The 19,709-nt window shown below is 49.3% G+C and overlaps 1 protein-coding gene across 3 annotated transcripts in view; it reads right to left on the reverse strand.

Moving 5' to 3' along the window:
* Window positions 1-572: 572 nt before the first annotated feature.
* The window catches only part of Slc24a4 (solute carrier family 24 member 4), a 188,642-nt gene continuing 169,505 nt past the window's right edge, over window positions 573-19,709 (reverse strand). For all 3 annotated transcript variants that reach the window (XM_004635160.2, XM_004635159.2, XM_004635158.2), the window contains exons 13-17: window positions 10,025-10,191; window positions 6,275-6,389; window positions 2,590-2,702; window positions 2,214-2,279; window positions 573-1,220 (exon numbers count right to left, since the gene is read on the reverse strand). In XM_004635160.2, the coding sequence (XP_004635217.1) occupies window positions 1,068-1,220; window positions 2,214-2,279; window positions 2,590-2,702; window positions 6,275-6,389; window positions 10,025-10,191 (614 nt within the window). In that variant the 3' untranslated portion in view covers window positions 573-1,067. The remainder of the gene's footprint in view (window positions 1,221-2,213; window positions 2,280-2,589; window positions 2,703-6,274; window positions 6,390-10,024; window positions 10,192-19,709) is intronic.

A 19,709-nucleotide genomic window follows, 5' to 3' on the forward strand; every position in this document is an offset into this window, starting at 1 on the left:
TCAGCTAACAGAGAGCAATTTGGTGTGTTTCAGGAAATCTCTCTTCTTCTCATGAGCCATCACTTCTGAAATTTGTTGGGCATATAAACAACTGGATCTCTCCACAGGTGATTTTGCAAATAGAGCAATAACAAGAAACAACATGCTCGAAGGGACAGTGTGTCGCATCATACAGAAGGCCTGGCATGTTCTGGAATAGCTGGCTGTAAACGTTGTGGTTTACCCTACTGTGTCTCTGAGTTAGCACCTGATTCCATGTGGTCTTTCACCGCTTTCTAAATCCAAACCAAAAGTCTTAGAGCCAAAGCAGGATGATACACACAGGATTCATTTTCTACAGGGGTTATCGTTTTGGTCCATCATGATCCTTGTGTGTGGAATGATATTTTCAAGTATGATGATCTATATGATGTTTTATTTTTAATATTTCATTGCTCATTTTCTTAATGCATCAATAAAAAGAATATTAAGAGTATTTTGTTTGCTTTTCTGTCTTCTGCTGGGGAAAATAAGCTTCCAATCTTTCAATTATTATTTTTTTTTTCCAGAAAAAGGAGTGGAAAGTTAGCCACCGTGGTCTCAACCCCCAGCAGGCAGGCGCTTTGCCTCCTCCAAGCCTCACCAACTGCCTGCCAGTGGCGTGTGCCACCCAAGGGGCTCAACCCTGTGGCCCAGAGGGGACACTTGAGAGCAACTGTCCCATTCTGCACTCACCCCAGAAGACCTCACGCTCACTGACTGCCTCATTCCAAGGCTTCCTGGGTGGTAGAAAGAAAGCCACACACAGAGGTCCTTTGACTACAGTGCGCCAGAGACTCGGGGGTCTGTAGAGCTGCATGGCTCAAATGAACCCCCACACCTGCCTTGAGGGGGGCAGGACTCCAGGAGGCATGAATGCCCAGAAGCTGGCCTATGACGACGCAGAGACCACAATGGCCCTTCCTTCCAGCTCAGGAAGAACAGGCAGTGGCTGCCAAGACAGGACAGACCTGTAGTGGGGAAGGAGAGAGAGAAGAGGTCGCCAGTGTCACGGGTGGCCGAAGGAGCTCCCGGGGCGGTATCTCTGCTTATTCGTCTTCTCGGCACATGGGCAAGTTGACGAAGGTGAAGACGTTAAACTCTATCATTATGGAGAAGCACAGGAAGACAGCATAGAGGACAAGCACATAGATGCCCAGCTTCCGGTCCAGCCGCCATTTATTGAGGTGGATGCCGAGGACCTGGGAGGAGAGAGTATGAGAGCTGGGTTTGGGGGCCAACAAACAACAAGGGCTTTTTAGCTAAAAGTGAGTGTGTATGTTAGCAACTCCAGATCATTCTGCAGAATGCAAACAAGAATTGTTAGGAGCCACCAAAGCTGGAAATTGATCATTGGTGGGAGGGCAGGATGAGGCCTTGCTACCTAAAGCAGTCAAGCTGCCTCTGTCCTGAGAAAAACATCCTGCCTGGACATTGTGGGCTAGTAGTCACTAGGCAACCTTGTGTCTGGCAACTCTGCAAAGGTATAAATCAACACCCTGCTGTTGTTCAGGGGCCCTTTGCCAATCAGGCATGGCCCACCACCTGACCTCAGCTAGTGTCTCTTGTCTTTATTTTCTAAATCCTTTCCTCACTTTCTCCCAGGGGCCACTAAGACACCAACAGAGCCCTACAAAAAGTGAATGGGCCTGCTAGACTTATCCTCAGTTTGACCAGAATCAGCCCCAAATATTTAGACTTGACAGCATGAGGATATGTCTCTGGCCAGGCCCTGCTGACCCTAGCACACTCAGGCACCACCCTCGTGGCAGAGAGGTCACTTCCTGAGGGCTCATGTGTCCCAGGCCTTTGCTAGGGATGAATGCGCTTTGCCCTTTGCTTCAGAACACTGCGGTCTTTCTCTCCAAGCAAGTCTCCCAAGGCTCTTACAAGCCATTGCTGGCAAACTGCAACTGGGGCATCCTTTTCGTGCATGTTTTGGGGGAAGGCACAAAAAAGAGTGAACGCCAGACCAAGAAGAAAAGCAATGGAATTCACTTCTCCTGGTAACATGTTCTCTGCTCAGGACAAGTGCTGTGACAGCTGAAGATGCTCTTAGCAAGACCAGGTTTGGCTTTGTCCCTCACTGACAGGAGCAGGTGCCAGGGAGGTGTCTGAAGTCATACAAGGGATGAGGCAGAGGCAGCCCCGAGCAGTGTGCACAAGGCCTGTAATTTTGGAATGTAAGGACTCACGGTGAGAGCCACGGAGCCCAGCAGCAACACCACGGAATAGACCAGACCCCGGCTGTTGATCTTCACCTGGAACAGTAAGCACACACGTGAGCCTTGGGCTGCCTGGCCAGTCCCCTCTGAAAGCCCAGCTCTGCTCATCCGAGGACCTGGCTTGATACAGTAACAGGTGCTGGAAGACCCTGACCAAACCTTACTCAACACCGTCTCCCACCTGGGAACACCCATAGTTTGTCCTGGTAGCTATCAAAGAAAGAGGATGCCAAGGTGCCAAAAGGGGCTGTGTATCTTCCAAAGGCCTGGGCTGGAACAAGACAAATGCCACTTCTGTTTGTAACATGCACCTGTCCCATTTCCTTATGCAGTAAAAAGAACTTACTGTGGATCCATAATTAATAACCATGGTCTGCAGGCCCCACGGGATGCCGAGTCCCACTAGGATGTCAAACACGTTGCTTCCTATGGTGTTTGAGACCGCCATGTCTCCGAGGCCTGGGGAAACAACCAACATGTCTCCTTCATCAAGGGTGGGTCACTGAAAACAGGGGTTCTCTCTTATAATTGTTTAGTGGTGCTACTGCTTAGAAAGTAATTCCATCTTCATAGACCCTACATTTCAAACCACATTTTGCAGGGCCAGAGACCTATGCCTTTCATGAAATATAAAGGGCTTTATTATGGACTGATTTGTGAGTCTTAAAATTCAATGTGTGGGTCCTGGAGCACTGCAGTCCTACAAGATGTGGCTGCATTTGGAGGCAGGGTTTTTAGCAAGGGCAAAGGGTAAGGATGAGGTCATGGGGAGGGCAGATCCAGTCAGAGTCCTTGTGGAAAGGAAAAATCTGCACACAGCACACAGGAGGAGCCCAAGCGAGATTGGAAACAGCCCAGGAGATGGTCGGGAGTGGGGCCTGGGAAGGCTTTCCCCTCACAGCCTTAGACAGCGCCGCCCTGCCTAACCTTAACCTTGGACTTCTGACCTTCAGAACTGTGAGATGACACATCTTTGTTGTATCTTTGTTGCTTTCATCATCCAATCTGCAGTAAGGTCACCCTTAGTGAATGAATCCAGGCTTTTTGTTATTTCTGCTACCAGCTTCACCAGCTCGCATGCTCTGTGGCCCCTCCATGACCTTTGCCCCATTTGATCCTCCTAGTTACTCTGAAGGGGGTGGTGACATCCTCCCCATGCAGAAGGTGAAATACACGGTCTGCAAGTGACCCCATGGTCATGTACACCCAGACACGATGCATATTTGTTACCAGGCAATGGCACATGTGGCCTGGGCTGTAGTAATACTGCGTCAGAGCTTATGTCCGATGCTTTGAGAAGGGTAAGCTTTCTTCAGGCAAACCAGAGGCGTCTCAGAGGGCCATGCCGCCACTCTTCTCTCTCCTACCCAACACATTGTCCAGCATGGGGCTTACCATACATGTGGAAGAACTCAAGGAATATTAGAAAATAGGGAGCACAGTGGTATGCATCAGCCTCATGAGGGCAGAAATCCGTCCTACTAGAAACGCCTGTCTTACACCGCACACACACGTCTGCAGGATGACAAGCCTGAGTTACAATGCTGACACCCATCACGTCGCCGGGGCAGCTGTTGGTGCCAGCTGTGGAGACAAGTGGCCCATCTCTGTCTGCACCCATGCTGCCTGTGTGCCCGGCTACCTCTTCCTGCTTGTCCTTGTGGCTGTTGTCTGCTGACTCGGGCACATAAATCTTCCAGTTGGACTGATGCCTCTTCCCTGCCTGCCCCTGTGCTCTGAGGATAACCTCATACCCTCCGTAGCTCGGTCCCTTGTGTGGTCAGATGCCTGGGAACTGACCTCCAGGGTGCAGTCTGGTAAAACAAGGCATCAAGTGCTGACTGCTTTGGAGCAGCTACTTGCACCTGGCGAGGAGGTCGGGGTGAGGGGACCAAGACAGCTCAGTGTGGACAGAGGAGACAAACTTCTCAGGCTGGTGGACTTCCTGTACTGCAGCTGTGGGGCCCCTGGAGGACTCTCAGGGCAGTAACTCCAGCTCCTGTGAGTGTGCAGATCATCCAGGGGTCCGGTTCATCTGAAGACGCAGGTTCAGTGAGGCCAGGGCAGGCCCTAAGAGTCTGCTTCTGCCATGTACCAGGTCAGTGCCCCCTGGGCCACATGGTGAACCGGAGCCTGCAGGGTGTTGGGGGCCTGCACAATCTCCTGCTTTGCGCAGTGGTCTCTGAGCAAAGTCTCTGTGCCCTCTGTTGTAAAGAAGCTGTCCAATCCTACCCATGTCTGTCAGACTATTAGCCACATCAGTGTCACCCTTACACCCACTGTATACCCCCATCCCAGCCTCCGGAATACTTCCTCTCCATAAACCCACAATCCCCTGCAGCCACCTTGAAATGGTCTCCTGCCTCAACACCTCACCTGTCCCTTGGTCCTAAGAGACTTCTCTGACCTCACTCAGACTCCTCAAGCCCTTAAGCTTCAGGCATCACAACCTTCCCCCTCACCAGCTGTTTGAATTGCACCTTGTCTTGCCCTCCTGGCTTGCCACCATGCCCCCAGCTGGGGTGATCTGCTGGAGCTGGCATGACTGACCCCACCCGAGTGCATGCTGCAGAATGTCAGGCGGGCCCTCAGCATGCACCAGCTTCCCTCTAACTCACTGTCGTGGGATGAAGGGTCTCTTAATTCATGTCTACTCAGAACTTGTGACCTTGACTTTATTTGGAAATAGGGTCTTTGCAGATGTTAACACATTGAGATAAAGTCACATGGAACGGAACAGGTGACATGAGAGGCAGAGGCTGGAATGGCATCAGCCAGGGAACCAGGAAGAGGCCAGTAAGAGCCAGGAGGGTCCTCCCCCCCATCCCCCCCCCATCAGCCTGCAGGGAGGCCCCACCCACAACTTGCTTTCAGAGCAAGGAGGTAGGTCGATGTTGCTTTAGGCCACCTAGTGGTCATGGTTGCTCTAGGAAATTAGTGTACTCCTGTCCAAGGTCACCCAACTAAATTCCATGGTCTTCAGCTGCTGTCCCCGTTCTCTGTGAGGCGTCCACCTGCCACCTGACCTCCGCAGACACTGCCCTTCCCCTCCACTCTTCCTCAGCCCTGCTGGCCGGCCAGCCGGCCTTTCTCCTTTCTCTTTGCACTCCTCTCCTATTGACATGCCCTTTCCAGCCCTAGACCTACAGCTGCTCCTCTTCTGGGAAGGTCTGTGGCCGCCCATGTTGTGACGCCACCTCACTGGCAGAAAAGGAGCAGGGAGTCACGGCTGGGCTTGTCACAGCTTCTGTTCTGCCTCTGAAGACTGTAAGTTATCATTCATCTGTTCAACCTATGCCACTTAATAAACCCCAAGGGAAAACCTCGAAATAGGATTCATATGCTAAAAATGAATCCACAGGACAACAGTATTGGAGTTCAGGCCTTTGGGAGGTGGTTAGGTTATGAGGATGGGACCTGGTGAACGAGATTAGCGCTCTTGGAACGGGCCCCAGAGAGCTTCTATGCCCCTTTTACTATGTAAGATTATAGGAAGGGACTATGGTTTATGAATTAAGGAGTAGCTCTTGCCAAACACCAAATGGGCCAACACCTTCCTCTTGGGTGTCTCTAGAATTATAAAAAAATAAACTCCTATTGTTTATATTAAAAAAGAAAAATCTCAAAAACAAAGGAAAAGATTCTGTAACTCCTAGAAGTTGGAAGAACAGGGAAATAGTCGGATTATAGGCAGCTCTTTTTGCTTTCCTGAGATGGGGAAATGTCTCACTACCTCCTCATTTGCTACTTGAAGTCTGGGTTTGGGCTCCGTGCAACCCCACGCTGACTGGCCGTCTCAGGACATGCACATTTTGAGGCAACCATCTGGGAAAAGGCTTCCAAAGATCTAGAGTCGTCTGTCTCATCTTGGCAGTGTTTGCCCCACAGGTGAAGTACTGCATGATATTTTAGATGTCATGATGTCCCTCTCTGCAGGCTTGGCAAAAGCCAGTCTGCGGTCGCACAACCTGGCCACCAGGCCTGGGCAGGGAACCGATGGCTGGGGAGGGTAAGGCGCAGTCCAGCCATACCTTGTCTGGCCACAATCAAGCTGGCCATGCAGTCCGGAACACTCGTGCCCGCTGCCAGGAAAGTGATACCCATGATGACATCGGGGATCCCAAGTGTATATCCGATGATAGTCACCTGCGGGAGAGGGGGTGGGTGACGTGAACTCACAGTGGAACACCCGTGGGGACTTTGCTGACCTGTATGCTTTTAACTTGAATGTGGCAACCAAGAGAAAAAAATCTGGAATATGGTTTCACAAACACTTTAAATGTTCTTTCCCCCACCCCCATGACAGGAGTAATATGTATTTATTATCTTAAAACACTTGCAATATAAAATGGAAACAAAAATAAAAATGACCTACCCTTTCTCAAGACCCACAGAGAATCACCATAACCTTTCACATTGGCCAGTGGTTCTCAAACTTGAGAACATAGGAAGGGTCAGGGAAGACTTGTGACCCTGCAGACTGCTAAGCTGTACCCCCAAGTTTCCAGGGTGAGGCCTAAAAGCTTGCATCCCAGGTGGGCGGCACCCTGACACTGTGGGTCTGGAAGCTCATTTGCAAACCACTGTGTTAGGGTTGAGAAGATAGCTCAGGGCATAAATGCCTGCCTGGCAAGTGCAAGGTCCTGAGTTTGACTGGGGTTAAAACAAAACAAAACCCCTCTATTTTAGACTGCATCCTTGACCTTGACTTTGATCTATGTGTTAGAAAAAAAATCATATTAGTTTATACTATCAATATCTATTTTATAATTATATATCATGAGTACCTTTCCATCCAGAATCGCTTATGACATCTTTTAAAGTGATAATTACATTTCACTGTACGCCTGTAAAGGCTTCACCAATCCTACGCTGCTGTGTATCTCAGATGGTCTCTTTTATTTTTACAGTGTTGCTCACTGTAAGAACATTTGTTGAGCACTTACTATGTGCCAGGCCTTCGACAAGGTGTCATACTTCCCATAATCTCACGTTCTTGATCATTTATTACCCACTATTGAGGGAGACACCTTAATTATAACAACGGAGGCTCCAAGACATTAGTCACACTGTCCACGGGCACACAGCTGGCAAGCGGCAGAGCAGGGATCCAAGCCAATGTTTCTGATCCTGCAGCCGGAATTTCAGCCTCTCCAATGCGCTGTTCCGTGCATACGTCTTTAGCTTTTATCCCGCTATATCCTTAGGATAAATCTCCAAAAGATGGAACTCCAGGTCAAAGAACACACAGGCATTTTAAAGATGGTGATGCACACGCATTGCTGACACTGGAGAGGTAGCCAGGCCCTGACAGCAGCCAGGTGGAAATCTCTGGAAGCATCTGAGCCCCTCACCTCTCTTCATCTAGAGCTGGAAAACGGCAACACCCCTCCCGGGCCAGACCTCAAGACAGAAGATCAAATAAATGCGCACCTCCCTAGGGATAAACATCAGGGTTTGATATTCTAAACAGGTCTCTATCACCTTGAGAAAGCCAGGATGAGCCAGTGACCCAGCCCCCTACAGGAAAAGCCCCTGTTCTGTAGCCATCTCCGCTTGCTACGGGACTCTCTTCCCTATGTGAATCCCACTTCATCAATTTTACTTGAGCAATTGTACTTGTAATCTTATTTGTTGACCGTGGTTTTATCCCATCTCATGTGCGAGTTCCCATGTTTCCCACCTTAGAACTGACTCACTTCATGGTCTTGCTCTATAAAAGTCCCTACAAAGGGCAAATTCCTTGGCCACCCACCTGGCGGGTTCCTTGCTGTTCCTCTCTCGGACAGAAGCTTTTCTTCCCCTCAGTAAATATATTCTGCTCTTAACCTGCACTGTTCCTAAAATCCATTCTTTGGTTTTAGAGAACATGCACTTGTCCCAGGTCCCAGGTATCTTTCAGGTTGGGAGACTCTTTCCCTATTTCAGGCTCAGGGAGCCCCGGATGAGCTATGGCTTCCAAGCACAGAGCTTAACCCTGGCGTGCAGCCAGCGTGTGTGGGCTATGAACAGCTCTACTAGCAGGAAGTTTGCGGAGGGCTCCAGAGACATCCATGAAGATCTAAGACAGCACTTAGCTCAGATGAGGTGGGACAACAATGGATCCAGCAGTGCTTAATCCACACTGTCCATAAAAGGGCTCTCCGCGAGCCAACCTGGGGCTGACAAGCTTTTAATTCCAAGTGCTGGGATTGATTACAAACGTGAGGCACCATGCCCAGTTTGTTTACGGGTTTCGGTTGTCAAACTCGCCTAGTTCCCCAGCTGAGGCCATCTGAGGCTCAAATCCACAGGTGCCTAGTAATCGGCTCCTATGACCCCAGGCCACGCCAAGTAGCTTTGGTGCTAGTTTAAGAAACAAGGACAGGGCTGTGCATTGTGGTGCATGCCTGTAAGCCTAGCTCTTGGGAGACTGAGCCAAGAGCATCCCCACAAGCTCAAAGCCAGCCTGGGTTACTTAGTAAGTTCCAGCTCAGCCTGGAATACATAGTGAGACCCTGTCTCACAACAAAACAACAACAAAAAGGAGTGGGATTTGTAAGTCAAGGCAGTGTGGATGGGACTGTCCTACCTACTTGCTAATTAGAATTTTCACACATTCCTTCACTGATCTTCCTAATTTTCCTATATATTCAAATGTCATGAAATACCTTTTCTTGTTGTTTGGGAATTCCCACTGCTAAGAAAAATTGGGTCCTTTCCTTAAAATGTGAAGATAGGCAGGCCTCTACTCCGAGAACTACGATGTGCAAATGGAACATATTTGAGGCATGCTTTTTGTTATCTGTACCATCCTTCCTGGGGGCCTTGGAGACTAAGGAAATGGGGAAGGTATGTGTGGAGCTGGCTGAGTGCAGAGCCAGGACGCGCCTGCACCTGTAGTATGCGAGGTGCCCTTTTCCTCCCCAGGACTGGTGGCTGCCCCACCTCACACACGGGCTAGCCCTAGCTCAGGGAGCCAAGATGTTTGCCCAGGCAGGTTTCTTGGCTCCTCAGAGGCAGGACCAGGATTCAGATCTGTCCTCATGTGACCTCCATGGCTCTTCTGTCCCCTAATGCTGCACCCTTCCTCTGGAGCTAAGGGACAGGGGCCTGTGTGTCTATGTGTGTCTACAGGGAGCTCTCCCAAGCCAACAAGGAGAGCCACCTCAGCCCTGGGTCAGACGTAAGGATGAGAATGGAGAGACTCGAAGCCTCCTTCACTACTCACTGTGCCACAACCATGCTGTAAGCGTGTCCTCCTCGTGCCCCTCACTCAGGATAAGGAAGAGGGAGCTCTGGGTGGGTCACAGAGCCCAGGGGAGAGGCCTATCCTGGCCCAGCAGTCAATGGTTTGAGCAGGAGCTGGCATGTGTGGCCAGGGGAGTTTACAAGAAGCCACCCAGCACCTCTCTGCTAGCAAAACATCTGTTCAGTGGCATCTGAGAATCCCAGTACCCAAGTGACCCGAAGCTCAGGATAGGGATTGAGGTGGTGGACCAGGAGGCCAACGCCTGCATCCCACCCTGCTGCCAGCACTCATTAATAGGGTAACCTTGGACACATTGCTTTCCCCATTTGTAAAATGGGAACAATAAAAGTGCTTATCTTGTGGGATTTTTGTGAGGATAAAAAGACACTTCTGTAAGTGCACACAGTCCGGCACCATGCATCCTGCTGAGAATCCTTTCCCGAGATGAATAAGCTGCAGACAGCTGGGTCAGTGACTTGCCTAAGGTGGCCCAGCTGCTCCTGTGATGCCTGGAGCCCAAGTCCTCCTTCCCCCGCCACTCCCCACTCACCAGCCACACCATGAGATAGGAGAAGACAGCAATCCACAGCGTGGCCGTGACGAAGGTGACCATGAAGAACCGCTCCCAGCGGGGCTTGCTGCAGTTGGGGATGGTGATGCACAGGAGGAAGATGAGTGGCCAGGTGAACACCCACTTGGCCTTGTCCCCTCTGGCCTCTGCAGGGAGCAGGGAGCAGCAAGGAGGCAGGGGAGAGAAGACATTGGGTTACACACCCGCTGGGCTACTGCTGGTTCGAGTTTTCAAGCTAAACAGAGGAATGCCACGATGTGTCTCCCAGCAATGGAGCACGGAGAATCCCAGACCCGCCTCACTCTGGAAGCAGCCAGCAGAGTCTGTTCAGTGCAAATCCTTCATCTGGCACAGGACACGGGAGCTGCAGTGGTGATGTGGACAGCACCTAGGCCTGGGACTCAGACAAACTTGCGAGGACATTCAAGTGACCTGGAACAATCAACCACCTCAGCTGTCCCTCTTCCTCTGATGACAAAGTTCACACTCACACAAGGAGCAGAACAATGACACACAGAGTACTGGCCACGGGCAGGACAGTGTGGGTGCACTGTATTTTATTATTTCTCCATCTGCAAAACAGGGACACCGCCTCTGTGGCTGGAAGGCAGCCGGGACACGGTGTACACAGAGCACCCAGCACACAGCCTGGCACACAGCAGGTACCCTGCCGAGCCCGGCCCCTCTCCTCCAAGGCTAGACAGTCAGGCTGCAGCAGGTGCAAGATGGAAGCGTGGGTGTCCTGGCTGGCGGTCCCTACCTCAGTGGGCCCTACCAAGGAAATCCACACAAGGAAAAATGGCCTCGCAAAGCCACTGGACACAAGCACAGCATCCTAATGAGCACAGAGTATGCATTTGCCAGACCGGCTCAGGGTCAGGCTTCTGGTGATGTTGGTGAGAGCAGACAATTCTTTTCTCTGTAAAAGCAATGTGGACAATGGCAGAAGTGGCCGCTATCTCACTGTTTAGAATTCTGGAAAGTAACCAACAGTTTACAGCAATTGGGGAAGTCTGTTTAAGAAAATCAGACTGGATCTCAAAAAAATCACACTGGATCTCAAAAAGATCAGGGAGCTCTGTGGCATCTTAACTTTTCCATTCTCTCCCACCCGCTTAGGAATAACCTTGAAAACCAAGAGCTGCAGGGACAGGGAAAATAGCAGCCTGGCTGCCACCAGAGGTGGCAGAGAGGGCCGAGCTGGTTCTGATTGATGGGTGCAAGCCTCCTGCGAACGGCCTATAAAAACCCTCTACGGTTGTCTCTGCAAGACTGTTGGCAGAAATGTAAACTTAACAACCACTATGGATATCAGGATGGAGACTTCTCAAAAACTAAACCTAGCAATTCCCTTTGGCCCAATTATTCCCTTCTTGGTATCCTCCTGAAAGGGTTAGAGACGGCACACGACAGGACACATGCACACCCACGGGTACAGCAGCACAACTCCGTAACAGCTAAATCTTGGAAGCAGTCTATACATATCCACTGAGTGAATAAATAAAGAAAAGCTGGTATTGGGCTGGCAAGATAGTTTAGCAGACTAAGCGCCTGCTTTGGCAAGTGCAGGGACCAGGGTTCGATCCCTGGTCTGCATGCTGTGCTGGCTCTGCCCCCAGGGCGCAATGAACAGGCAACCAACTCTGGGTGTGGTGGTGTATGCCGGTGATCCCAGTGCTGGGGAGGCTGAAAACAGGAGGATCCCATGAGTCTGAGCTGTGTAGTGAGACCCTATACCAAATACATAAATGAAAAAAGAAAGAAGAAAGAAAGAAAAGCTGGTATTTATGCACAATGGAGGACTACTGTGCTATAAAGAAGGGTACATGTGAGTCATTTATAGGAAAATGTGTGCAACTTGAGACCATAATGGTAAGTGAAATAAATCAGACACACACACTTAGATATTTATGCTTCCTCTTGTATGAAAATCCCAAGTACAAATAAATTGAAGAGCAACAGAAAAGACAGGTAGCACAAAATGGAAAGATAGATCTCTTACAAGTGGGAAGAGGTCTGAGAAATGGAAGGAGGAAGAAGGTGAGAAGGAGAAGGGGGCACAGAAAAAATTAAGATGCACCTTGTACATGAACCGACAACCCCATGTGAAGAATGGGAGCAGTAGATACCACAAACACAGGCCAATAAAAATAACAATTTAAATTTAAAAGCCTCTATGCGTGCAAAGCATGCTGGATGTGCATTTCCACAGAATGATGTTTCTCAACCTCTCTGGTAGTCCCGGGAAGCCTCCACTTCCATCCTCAAGAGGACTCAAACCCTAAGGTCACCAGGGTGACCTTTTCCTTGGGGAGTCTGTAGAAAGCAATCAGAATCAGAGTCAAGGATTAAACTGTTCTGCCTGAAGTGGAAGATCACACTTGGGGCAAATGGAACACTAACCAAAAATATCAGAACGAAAAGCTGGAGAGCAGGGTCTTGGCTGGCAGGAGCCTTGGCAAAAAGGCTCCACTGGCTCCTGGGAACCGAAGAGACCCTGTGTGCAGTCAAGTTTGCCTCAGTGCTGGCTGCTGCTCGGCAGGGACCTGAGGCCACCCTGAGCTCTTATCTCAGCCTGATGGTGAGGCTGGGCACCCAAAAAAAGGAAAACGTGACACAGAGTTGTGAAGGGTTCAGTCACTCCCCAGGCCAGGCATGATGGACAGGCCTGTAATCCCAGCACCACCCTGGGCAATTTAGTAGCTTATGGAGCGCTAGTGTCAAAGGAAAAATAGGGGGTGGGGAGAGGGACTGGGGATGTTGCTCAGCCCTAGGTTCAATCCCTAGAACCAACAGAAATGTTTAGCTGACTCTAGGGTAACCTAGTGGAGCCCTCAGTGGCCACACACACCTGAGTGCAGGTTTTCCAGTTAGTACATAAACAAAAGAAATAACAACATAATAAAAAGAATGCCACGCCCTAGGCAGGGGGAAGACTATAAATTCCAGAGCTGCTGCACTATATCGTTTTATTATTGTTGTTCCCAGCTGAAAATGCCCAGCTTTGAACAATGATAATAAAATCGTAAGATATGCAAAACGAGCATCGCCCATCCCCAGCCTAGACACCCCACTGAGGCAGGCTAAATGCGGAGTTCGCTAGGCAAGCCGCAGCCAGCTGCTCAAAGACACGCTCAAAGGAGCTTTCTTGATGTCTAAAAAATGAGTGTGAGAATGACATCTCACCAAAAAGACCAACGGAAACAAGCAGAAATCCTGGAATGAAGAAGCATAATAACCAAAATAGAAAAGTCACCAGAAAGGTTCAACAGTAGATCTGAACAGGCAGGAGAAAAAAGCTGACCACCTTGAAGACAGAGCAATGGAAGTGCTCTGGTCCGAGGAACCAGAAGATAAAAAGAATGAAGAAAAAGAACCAGGACTTCAGAGAGCCAAGGGCACTTTTGGCAGAGCCAGCAAGCGTCACAGGATTCCGAGAGGAGAAGCAGGATTGAAGGGGAGGAAGGAACCTTGAGAACTCATAAGAACTTCCACACGCCTGTCATCCCAGCACTCGGGAGGCTGAGGCAGGATGATAGTTGCGAGTTCAAGACCAGCCTGGGCTACAAAGTGAGCTCAAGAGCAGCCTGCACTGCAGAGCGAGACCCTATCTCAAAAAGATTAAAAAAAAAAAAAAAAAAAAAGAAAGAACTCCTCAAATCTGATGAACCACACCAATATAAATCCAGAAAAGCAGTATATAGTCCTCTCAAGCATGCACAGATCACTTGCTAGGACAGACCATATGTCAGGCCATAAAACAAGACTCGGTTCATTTAGAAAGACTGACCTTATGCAAAGTACATTACCTAACTTCAGAGGAATGAAATTAGAAATCAACAACAGCAGGAAAACTGGAAGCATCACAAATATGTGCAAGTTAAATAGCAGACTTCTAAATAACTCATGGGTCACAGAAGAAATTGCCAGGGAAGTCAGAAAATACTTGGAGATGAATGAAAACAAAAAAGCGGCCTGCTACAGTTTACAGGACGCAGAGAAGAGGGCTTAGCCAGGAAAGGGCAGCTGTGAATGCTTGTATTGAAAGAGGGAGATTTCAAGTCAACGATGTACCCTTCTTTCTTTAAAAAAGAAAAACTGTAAATTAAGTTTTAAAAAAAACAGAAAGAAGGAAAGATCGGGACAGAAATAGATAAAATAGGACAAACAATATAGAGCTTCTGTGAAAGGAGAAATTTGTTCATTGGATTCTATTTACACAGAATGTCCAAAACAAGCAAATCCACAGAGGTAGAAAGTGGATCCGTGGTACTCAGAGGGTGGGAAGGCGGAGCCAATGTGGGGTCACTGCTGGGGGGCCTGGGGTTTCTTTTTAGGATAATGAAAATGTTTTGGAATTACACAACTCCATGCACATAGCAAGAAAAATGCTCAATTGTACCATTCACAGGGATAGATTTTATGGTATATGAACTTTTAAAGTTGCAACGTAGGCTGACACTGGCTGTTTTAGTTCTGTATATCTGTGCTTTTTATCTTCCAAAATAATCATAAGTACATTTAGTAAGAAAAAAAAGCTGCCTGCTTAAAATGAGCCAAGAGGACGTGGCTGGCTAATGATCACAACTCATCTCTACCGCTCCTAGACGTGGATCCTAAAGACATCCATCTTCCTGGATCTTCCTCCACAAGGTGCCGCACACTGGCCTGCCCAAGGGTAGAACGGTGCTCTGTCCCATCAGTCTGTCCAAGTTCCCAGGCTGTCTCCTTGCCAGCTGCATCCCAACTCATCCCAGGGAAGATGCGAGAGCGTTTCCACAAGTGATCTCTGTACACCGGGAAAGTTCACTTTGGGGAACATGACCCTGGATGCCTTGTAGGCCCAGGAGTGGCTTTGTAGATCGATACAAACGCAACAGGACGACAGATTTCTTCCATCATAGACAGCGAGTGGCATCAGCTGTCTTCTTGCCTCGTATGGGTCTTGCATCTGGCTTTGATGTCCACCCCCATCCTCTCCCCACTCAGGAGGCCAGAGTCAAGGCTCCCCTGTTTTTTTAGGAACACTCCTCCAAAGGTCTCTGTCACAGCCGAACCCCTCACAGAGGGCTGAGATCCCCGCTGGAACAGGAATTCAATGAAGTAGATGGCAACTAGCACTCTCTAATGTCAGCACGTGAAACACGTTGCCTTTCCACAGACAGCCGGGTATGGGTGTGGATTATTTAGGTCTGGGGCCATGGCCAATGGATGGCACCCACCCTGGGCCCCTCTGTCCCCTCCCCATTATTCTGACTCCTCTGCAAAGCTCTGACCCCAGCCAATCAGTGACAATCTTTCCCTTCTTTGTATTTTAAGAGTATTTAGCCAAGTGTCGTGACACACCCTGTAATCCCAGCTCTTGGGAGGCTGAGGCAGGACGATCTTGAGTATTTGAGACCAGCCTGGGCTACAAAGTGAGCTCAAGGCCAGCCTGAGCTGCATAGTGAGACTCTGTCTCAAAAAACGAAAACAAAACAAAACAGAGTACCAGAAATCAGTGAAATTCTGGCCTTCCACTCAAACTCCCTTCTCTGTCTCTCCTAGCCTGGGTGCAAACACAGCTGGCAGTGGCTCTTGGGCCCTCCTGCGCTGGTGTGGATCAGCAAGGGGTGATACACTATCCTGTTTCCTGAGTCTGCTCTGTGAAATGTGGGGGTTTGCTGACTATTTTGTCACCCAATTGCTTTAAATGGTGACATTCTGAGATTAAAGGCCAAGGATGAGATGGGCCACACAAAGGGTAGGTGTCCAGCTGGGGTCAAGTCCAGGCCGCCACCAGCTGTGGGCACTGGGCCAGCCACTCCCCTGAACTTACTTGCCCTCCTTGAAGTGGAGGCGGCCATCGTCTGCTGGGGCGTGGGAATACCACAGGACTGTGCCTCTCCACGCCCACAGGAACATCTCACCAAACAGCATGCCTTGCCACCATTACAGAGGCACTGCATTTATAAAGATCTGATGGAGCCAGTGTTCCTTGCTCTAGGTGTTCTTAGTTTTGTGGTCACACTGCCAGTCCCTCGCAGCTGGGGACCTAGTGGATCCTTCCACAGTTATGGGACAGCACAGCCCGCAGTTTAATCCCTGACTCGTGGCAGAACTCAGCTCTAATTACATGCCTGGGAGGCTCCAATGGCCCCCTGGGATGAGAGGACAAGACAGAGATCAACTGAAAAATAAACAGCCCTGAGCCACATAGAACAGATGTGAGAATCACTGTTGAAAAACACACTCCCCGCAAAGGAGTCCTCAGGTATCTCCTAAACTTCTGCCAAGAGGCCAAACCATCCCCAGAAAACACCACTACAATGGAAAGTTAGAGAAGCCAGCTGCACAGGACCACGGTGAGAGGTGTGGGCACGCTGGAACTGAGCCATCTCCTGGCACCCTCAAAGCCATAGCCACAAGAGGAAGACAGATGGCAGAAACCTAACCTGCTGCCAGAGCCAGGGGTGGCCCTTGCCCCACGACTTCTCATCATACGAGGAGAATAAATCCCCTGAGTATTCTGCTCCATGAAGAACACAGTCCTCCCCTCAGTGGCACCATCTTTTGGATGACCCCATGGGATGGAAGCATCTTCACAGGGCATAAGAGGAAGAAAAGGACAAAGAAAGCAGGGCCAAAGAGCAGGGTCTTGTGACCTCATCCAAGCCCCTTGCGCAGTCCTGCCAAGATGAGGGCTGGGGGGGGTGTCACTTACAGCTGCCTGATTGGGTCCCTAACACTAGAAGAGCCTGGACTAACTCATACATAAAGTGATAGAGTGTGGTAGAGGCCACAGGAAAGGAGGACAAGGTCCATTCTGAGAGACACCCCTTCCCAGTGCGCCTGAAAGCCCTTCCAGGTTCCCACCAGCCCTTTAGCTACCACATCTGGAGAAACACTCAGCACAGGCTGTGACTGCTGGGCAGATGCAGAGGAAAAAAGGGGGAGGGGGTGGCCACTGGCGACTCCTCCAGCAAGCTCTGCAGTTTCCCTTCTGAAGCAGACCACTGTAATTTAATTATGTGACAAAAAATACTTAAAACAAGCAGGAACAAGACAGATGGCTAGTCATACTGAAGGGACAAAGCACAAACAGATGTAGCTGCTGATGGAAACTTTGGATTAATTGGGACAGTTAGCTAATTGGAAATTCCAGTCAAAGCAGTGCTCTGTGGGGCTGTTCGTGTCAGTGTCTGATACAGACTTCCATGGGCCCCGAGCTAGGAGCACTCACACCACCTGGAGAACGCATCTCTGGGACTTAGCTTCTCAGGCTGGAGTGCAATGCAACATTCCTCGGAGAGCTTTGATCCCCAGGGCTGATGACGTGGGGGCTGGAATGAGGGCCTGAGAATTTGCATTTATAAAACAGGAGCCAAGGGTGAGAGAAGAGAGGAAAGGGAAAAGAGAGAGAGGAGAGGGAGAGGGAGAGGGGGAGGGAGGGAGGGAGGAGGAGGAGAGAGAGAGAGACAGACAGACAGAGACAGAGAGAGAGACCGAGAGAAAGAGATACAGAGAGAGACAGACAGAAGGAGACACACACAGAGAGACAAGGAGACACAGAGAGAGACAGAGGAAGAGAGAGAAAGGAGAGAGGAGAAAGAGGGGAGAGGGGGAGGGAGGAGAGAGAGAGGGAGAGAGACACAGAGAGAGGGAGAGACAGAGAGAGAGACAGACAGACACAGAGAGAGACAGAGAGACACAGAGAAAGAGAGAGACAGAGTGACAGAGAGAGACAGAGAGAGACAGAGACAGGGATAGAGACAGAGTTAGAGACAGGCTGGCCTTGAATCCTGAACTCCTCCTGCCTCAGCCTTCCAAGTAGCTGGATTGTAGGGATGCACCACCACGCCTGGCTTAAGAATTTGCTTCTCTTTCCCTGCCCTCCCCTTCCTTCCCTGGCCCTCCCCTCCTCTCCCCTGCCCTGCCACCCCACCCCCCATATGGGGGCAGAACCCAGGGCCCTCCCGCCGCACTATATTCCCAGCCCTTTTATTTTGAGACAAATCCTCCCTAAGTTGCCCAGGCTGGACTCTCTTTTGTGATCCTCCTGCCCTGGTCTCCCACAATGCTTGCATGAAGGCATGTGCCACCATGGCTGGCTGAGAACCTGCATTTCTAACAAGTTCCCCGGGGCTTGTTAGATGAGGCTGCCAGGCTCCAGTTCTTACTTTGGGAGCCATGGCTTTCAATTAACTCCATTTGAAAACAATTGAGATATAATTACCATGATAAAAAATTCACCCATTTCCACTGTTCAGTTTAGTAGTTCTTAGCACACTCAAAAGTTGCGTAACCAGCAGCAATATAAAATTCTATATGCTTTCCGTCTCCCCCAGGAGAAGCTCAGTGCCTGCTGGGAGTCACTCACCCACCCCTGCAGCCTCTTCTGTTCAGTCTCTGCATGCACAGATTTGACTCTCACAGGCATTTAGAGGGAACCATGGATGCCGCCTTTCAGCCTGTGTCTGGCTTCTTCGATTGAGCATATTTCTAGAGTTCATTCATGTTGTAAACAAGTATCAGTACATTGGTCCTTTTTATAGCTGAAAAAATATCTTCATATATATGATTTCCTTTTTCAGTATTGGAGATTAAATACTCACACGCACATGCTAGGCAAGCTTTCTACCACTGAGCTACATCCCCAGGCCTAGATTAGCATCTCCACCCCTCACTCAGTGGAGAGTTAAGTTGTTTCCACTTTTTGGCAATGACAAACAGTGTTGCTATGAACGCCCAATGCTGGAATACAAGGGTGAGCGTGGACACAGCGCTCACTTCTCCCGTATGCATGACCAGCAGCGGAACTGCTGGGTTATGTGCTGACTGCCGAACCCCTTGAGGCACTGGGAGGCCATTTTCCTACCAGCAGTGTCTGAGGATTCTTATTTTCCCATCTTCTGGCCAATATTTGTTAACATCTATCTTTTTGGAGCGTAGCCACCCTACAGGCATGGAGTGTATCCCGGGACTTTTTAATTAGCATTTTTCTGTTGGCTAAAGATGTTGAGTATTTTTTCTGGGCTTCTTGGCCTTTTACACATCTTAGGAGAAATGTCTACCAAACCCTTTGCCCATTTTCAAACTGGGTTGTCTTTTTACTGCCGAATTGTAAGACCTGAATTGTGTCTATGTTCTAGATGCTGACTTAACAGGTACATGAATCGCTAACATTTTGTCCCATTTTGTGCATTGTTTTTTCACCTTCTAGATAGCATCCTATGAATCACCAAAGCTTTCAATTTTGTTTATCTTATGCAGCAGGAAGATCAACTTTAATTTTTTAAAAAATGTGGCTACCCAGTTGTCTTAGCACCATTTGTTGAAAGGGTTATCCTTTCTCTCACTGAACTATCTTGGTAGTTAAAAAATCAACCCATCTTAAATGCATGTGTGTTCTTAGCGCTAGTCCATTAACCCATGTGTCTATGCTTATGCCACCGCCAGTGTGTCTTTTTGCTTTTCTTGCTGTTTTTTGAGGCAGGGTCTCACGACGTACTTCTGGCTGGCCTTAGACTCACTATGTAGCTCAGGGTGGCTCTGAGCTTGCCGGAGTCCTCCTGACTCGGTCTCCTAAGAGCTGAGGTTACAGGCATGTACTGCCAGACCCCGCTTTCAGACAGCTTCGATTACCATTTTCTTTGTGCTGGTTTTTTTTTTTTTTTTTTTTTTT

The sequence above is a fragment of the Octodon degus genome, unplaced genomic scaffold (assembly GCF_000260255.1).
Source record: "Octodon degus isolate 3935 unplaced genomic scaffold, OctDeg1.0 scaffold00070, whole genome shotgun sequence".
NCBI lineage: Eukaryota > Metazoa > Chordata > Mammalia > Rodentia > Octodontidae > Octodon > Octodon degus.